The 6,099-nt window shown below is 41.4% G+C and overlaps 1 protein-coding gene across 1 annotated transcript in view; it reads left to right on the top strand.

The window, feature by feature from the left end:
- aurA (aurora A) overlaps positions 1 to 1,724 on the top strand; it is a 2,098-nt gene extending 374 nt beyond the window's left edge. Inside the window, exons 2-3 of the mRNA XM_067791823.1 lie at positions 67 to 496; positions 553 to 1,724. Coding sequence (XP_067647924.1) covers positions 67 to 496; positions 553 to 1,367 — 1,245 coding nt within the window. The 3' untranslated portion in view covers positions 1,368 to 1,724. The remainder of the gene's footprint in view (positions 1 to 66; positions 497 to 552) is intronic.
- The last annotated feature ends 4,375 nt before the right edge of the window (positions 1,725 to 6,099 follow it).

Genomic DNA, 6,099 nt, shown 5'->3' on the forward strand with positions numbered 1-6,099 from the left:
TGTGTTAAGAATGTAAGTAATGGGACTAGTATATACAAATAATTATTAATCCATATGTTAATGTAGATTGTGGACAATGGAAAAAGTGTATCTGCTATCTCGATACCGAAATCGGTGCCCTTATATGGTTCCGGCGCACCGGCATCTAGTACGGCCGTAGGTGCATCATCTACATCGAGAACAGCACAAGGACAGGGTTCAAATGCCTCTAAAAGTAGGCAAGTTAACCAAATTGGTGCTTTTCGTCCAATAATAAAACCTTTGGCCACATCTACCACTAAACCCTCTACCACGAAGCATGTTGTGCAACCTCCCTTAGCAACATCGACAGTAAAACCAACAGTTGCCTCTAATAGTAAAGATATGAATAACAAAATTGATGCCGAAAATAAAAAAGCAGTTGTTCCCTCTACAGAAGCGTCTACAAAAAACGAGGCTGAAGGTGTAACCATCTCCAGTACAGATGAATCAAATAAGGCTGATAATGAAAAGACTGGTAAGTGAGTAAAGTTGTGTAAATAAAGTGATAGTATTTTTGTAATTAAAATATAGGCGCAAACAAAGAAAAAAAGTCATGGTCGCTGAGTAATTTTGATATCGGAAGACCACTTGGCAGGGGTAAATTTGGAAATGTATACTTAGCGCGTGAGAAGGAATCGAAGTTCGTTGTTGCGTTGAAGGTACTTTTTAAAAAACAAATACACGAGTCCAACGTAGAGCATCAAGTACGACGCGAAATTGAAATACAATCACATTTACGACATCCTCATATACTTCGTTTATATGGTTACTTTCATGATGATGCACGTATTTATCTTATATTAGAGTATGCTCCTAAGGGTACACTTTTCAAAGAGCTACAGTCACAGCCACTTAAACGTTTTAATGAACCAACATCTGCTATATATATACGTTCTTTAGCTTCGGCATTGCAGTATCTACACGAGCGCGATGTAATTCATCGTGATATTAAGCCCGAAAATCTTTTGCTTGGACATAAAGGCGACTTAAAAATAGCGGACTTTGGATGGTCTGTGCACGAGCCAAATTCCATGCGTACAACTTTGTGTGGAACACTTGATTATTTACCACCGGAAATGGTACAAGGCAAGCCACATACTAAACATGTGGATCTCTGGAGCTTAGGTGTATTATGTTATGAACTTCTGGTGGGTCGCGCACCATTTCTAGCAACTGATTATGACGAGACTTATAAAAAAATTATTAAAGCTGATTATAATCTACCCGATTTCGTTTCACGTGCAGCTGCACATTTTATTTCAAAGTTATTGGTGCTAAATCCTCAACAACGCCTACCTCTAGATCAAGTATTTCTTCACCCTTGGGTGGCTGCGCATAACAAATAAAAAATATGCTTCATTTGATTTCGTCTATTATTTACATATTTTGCTTATAATTTTTTTCATTTCGAACATTTTCATAATTTCAGCTAATATGGCGTTACCTCGCTTTTTAAAGAAACAATTCGTTGTTGTTGTTGTTGTTTGAACAGAACAACAACAGCATAAACAATTCGTTTTAGTATTTATAGTTTATTTCAAAAATATTAGAAATTTTTGACAATATATTTTTACCAGAAAATATATTAATTAAATTTTCGGTTGTTATGTTTAATTAGACGAATTCGTTTGTAACCAAATTTCAAAAGATCACTCATTAAAATGCTGGAATTACAAAAAGAAAGTTTTAAATAATTTCTCCCAGGTAGTGAGAAAAATCTTGCCGGGAAAGAATAGAATTAAGCAGATAATGGGCCATATGCGTGAAATTAGTAACAGCTATTTTCAAAGCAATCACTTGAAGTTTCATTATAAGTTTTAAGTATTTATTATCAAAAATAGACTTTACTACTTTTATGCATAACGCCCAATGGAGATTCTATAGAAAAATTCAGCAACTTATTTGACAAACTAATTGTATTAAAAATAATAACAATTAAAAAAAAAACTTTACATTTTTGCGATTTTATTTTTTCATAAAAGCTTATTTAAATGTTAAATGTAATTTTATATGTAAAAGCGAGACATATTGATTATTAGTTTTATTTTGCTACTATAACTGAGAGAAGGAACACATTTGCAAAATTGTTCATTTGCGGGGTGCCGTTTTTTGCTTAGCGTTTTAGTTATTGTACTGTAATATTTGTCATGCCTGTCTATGTATTCTTTTAATGATTTTTAGATTTTTTGTTATCATAGTTAGATTTATATTTTATATGAGTACACTTATAAGGAAACATTGACAAAGACTTTCGTGGCAAATGAATATCATAATTTTTTGCTATTGCTAATAGACTTGCTTTGTCAATAAAATAAATTGTTATACACATTTTTATGCTATCTTTAATAAACTTACAAGATTTTCTTAATAATAATACGGTTTGTTAATTCAACGTTTGGTTCTTCACATGATAATCTCCGTTTGGGGATTGATGCAATAAAACCAAGCAGGTGAAGTCAGCAGTACACTAACAAAAATTTGAAGGCCCTCATAATCCGGTCATGAATTTTAAACAGCTGCCTTCACTACAGAGATGCTTGGAGTTTTATTCATGGTAGAACTATTACGAGGGATGATAAACATTCCATTTCTGCTTGGCGAGGTGATGTTTAATGTCCCTTTTAGGCCCTCTCGGTATTTCCAACCGCTATATTTAATTACATGTAGATCGAATTTTCATACGTATGAACCTCTTCGTTGTCTGTGTCAAGATTTCAATAATCACTGCAATAATATTGATACTTGTGACACACTTTACAGTATAAAAAAATATATACTGACTGCCTTGAACTCATAACTGTTACCAGCTCCAGTTACTTTGGGCGGGTGGCTTGGAATCACGTCCTTTCCAATCTCCCACACATCGCAGCCCCACTCATTGTGTATTAAGTATACATCAGCTGCTCGAAATCACGTCCATTCCGACAACTGATTTAATAATGTATATACATACATATTTTATAATATAATTTTGCTCACTATGTATGCTTCTGTAATTTATTCTGTAATCCGTAATTATATTTAGTCTGATTAATTGAAAAATTTGTAGACTAATAAATAAATAAATAAATAAAAAAGTAGGAAGGGAAAATGTTTGGTGCTATTTTGCTACTTTTTTAACTTCCTTAGTAATGAAATGTGTAGAAAAAAACCAAACTTGATGTATATCCACATTAGAAACGGGAACATGAAAGAGAAGTGAAAAGAAAATAGAGAAAAGGGAAAGGAAAACTAGAAGAAGTTGGGAGTCGGGAAAGTAAAGAGGAAAATGGTGAGTAAGAGTAAAAGTAAGACGCTTCCAAGGCAGTCGGTTCTATGTACCGGAGCGACTCGCGATTTTTCCCGACCAAGGACTGTAATTTCAGTGTGACCCCATTTAATTTGTTGCGTCCCTCCCACAAATTGTCATCCTCCCAGCAGCTCCTTGCAGCAGGACTGCTTCATATTCTCTTACTCCGGGAAGGCATCGAATCCAATCTGGGTCCGTCTCCTGACCCCGGTTCTGAGAAATAGTTTCATACTCTGTTCAGTGTGTCTCGTGCGAGGGATGGTTGCATCGGACAGGTTGTTCTGGGCTTGATCCCAAACCCGACGTCCACGTAACTTTTATAAATCTTTTGTGGCTCCTTGCTGTTCACGCCCAAGGGCGTCCCGTAGCCTACGCCTAAGCGCCCCCACTACCTTCCAGCAGCCCTGCTGCTCAGCAAGCCACAAGTACCCGCTGCTGCTCGCGCCTCACGGCGCCAACAACTCAAACAGCTGCTACCACTCATAACTACTACCTTCGTAGTAGAGTCGGTAGCAATGCTGAGCATCAGCCCCTGCCCCTCTTTTCCGGCAGCAATCGTGTAGGTCAGGGAAACAGACTCTTATTCCCTACCTCCGTTTGCACCGTTTGCCAGCACAGAATATATAGGTCTGCGACATCCGCCCAATGCAGCTCCTGCCTTGGGTGGTGCCACTTTCCCAGATGTTCTGGTCTCCGCGACGGCAACCCCCCGACGGGTTTCATCGCGCCATGTTGCCAGGTCGCAAACCCAAATCATTCGGCTACCCCAATGCTTGCCCAAGGACGCCCAGTCCCAAGGCCACAACAGCAATTGCGTCCTGGCCTTCCACAACCCAGGCGTAGTCACCCGTCACTTACCCCCAGAGTGGCGGCGTCTCCCCTTACGCACTTCAGAATTCTGCAGTTAAACTGTAATGGACTAACTGGGAAGATTACGGAGATAGTCGATTTCATGAAGCGGCACAACATCCGCATTGCTGCGTTTCAAGAGACTAAACTCACAGCAAGATCTGCATTGCAGACCTGCTCTGGGTATAATGTCCCCAGGAAAGACCGCGAGAGCGAAAATGGAGGCGGCCTCGCGTTTATCATACACCACTCTGTGCAATATTATATATTTGATCCTGGCATCGCCGCAGGGACAAGGTCTTAGAACGTCAAGGCCTATCTGTCCGGTCAGGCGATGCAAACCTAGAAATCATCAACATCTACATCCCTCCTGCCACCTGTTGCCCCAGTGGTTACCGCCCTAATATCAGAGCCTTACTGGCAACAATCGCATTATCTTAGGCGATTTCAATGCCCCTCACGATCTATGGCATTCAAACTTGCGGGCGGACAGTAGGGGTGAGATGTTGGCGGATCAAATAGAAGAAACGACGTTCTGCACAATAAACGGAGACGCCTCCACACGTATGGTAGGAAGCTGTCACAGTTCGCCGGATATATCAATCGTGAGCGCAGAACTCGTAAACTGCTTCAACTAGCAGCCGATGGTAACATTGGCATCCGACCACCTGCCTATACTTATTTCGCTCGAGCGTACCGCCGACTTCATCGTCACCGAAAAACGCACTTTCATAAACTTCAAAAAAGGAAAGTGGGAAGAATATATGTAAATCGTTTACAGACAAACGCTTCGCTGCTTTCCCTATCCCGACTGATGCCCGCCAAGGGGAGCGTGCCTTCCGTAAGGTCATTGAATCCGCCTCGGCACGTTTCATTCCCGCCGGGAGAATTCCCGAAATGCGGCCCCACTTCCCGGCGGAGGCCGCAAACTTAGCGAGAGGACGTGACCTCATAAGACAGCTTGATCCAGGCGATCCCCAAATAAGGGATATAAACCAACGCATCAGATTGCTTGTGGACGAACACAAGCGGGCGAAATGGGAGGAGCACCTAAGAGGTTGTAACCTCTCTACCGGTGTGGGTAAACTTTGGTCCACCGTAAAGTCCCTATCGAATCCGACTAAGCACAAAGACAAAGTTTCCATCGCCTTTGGCGACAAAGTGCTGTCGGATGCGAAAAAATGCGCGAGCGCTTTCTGCCGACAATATATAATGCATCCTACGGTCGACAAAGATAGACGGAGAGCCAATAGACGCGCACATAAACACAAATTCAGCGCGTCACCAATCACCATCACCGCTAAAGAGGTTGAGGACGCCATTGGTCGCGCTAAACCATCCAAAGCAGTGGGCCCAGACGGCATAGCCATGCCGATGCTTAAAAGCCTAGGGAAAGAGGGTTTCAAATAGTTAGCGCATGTCTTCAACCTATCTCTTTCCACGTTTGTCATACCCGAGAAATGGAAAATGGCCAAGGTGGTCCAGCTACTAAAGCCTGGGAAACCAGCTAACATAGGTGAGTCGTATCGTCCGATATCTCTCCTATCGCCAGTAGCAAAGACGCTTGAAGCCATTTTGCTCCCTTATTTCCAAGCAAATTTGCAGCTAGCCTCTCATCAGCATGGCTTCAGAAAACTCCATACCACCGCGCTAAATGCCATTAGCACCCAGATAAATTGCAGTTTAAATCAATACCCCCACCATAGAACAGTACTCGTAGCGCTAGACCTATCAAAAGCTTTTGATACGATCAACCATGGCTCGGTACTGGAAGACCTGGAAGGGTCTACCCTTCCCCCATGTCTTAAAAGGTGGACCGCAAATTATCTGGGTGGTCGGCAGGCATCAGTGCAGTTTAGAAACGAAACATCAAAACTAAGAAGAATTAAACAAGGGGTGCCACAGGATGATGTCCTATCCCCACTTTTGTTTAACTTCTA

Source organism: Eurosta solidaginis, chromosome 1 (genome assembly GCF_040869045.1).
Source record: "Eurosta solidaginis isolate ZX-2024a chromosome 1, ASM4086904v1, whole genome shotgun sequence".
Classification (NCBI taxonomy): domain Eukaryota; kingdom Metazoa; phylum Arthropoda; class Insecta; order Diptera; family Tephritidae; genus Eurosta; species Eurosta solidaginis.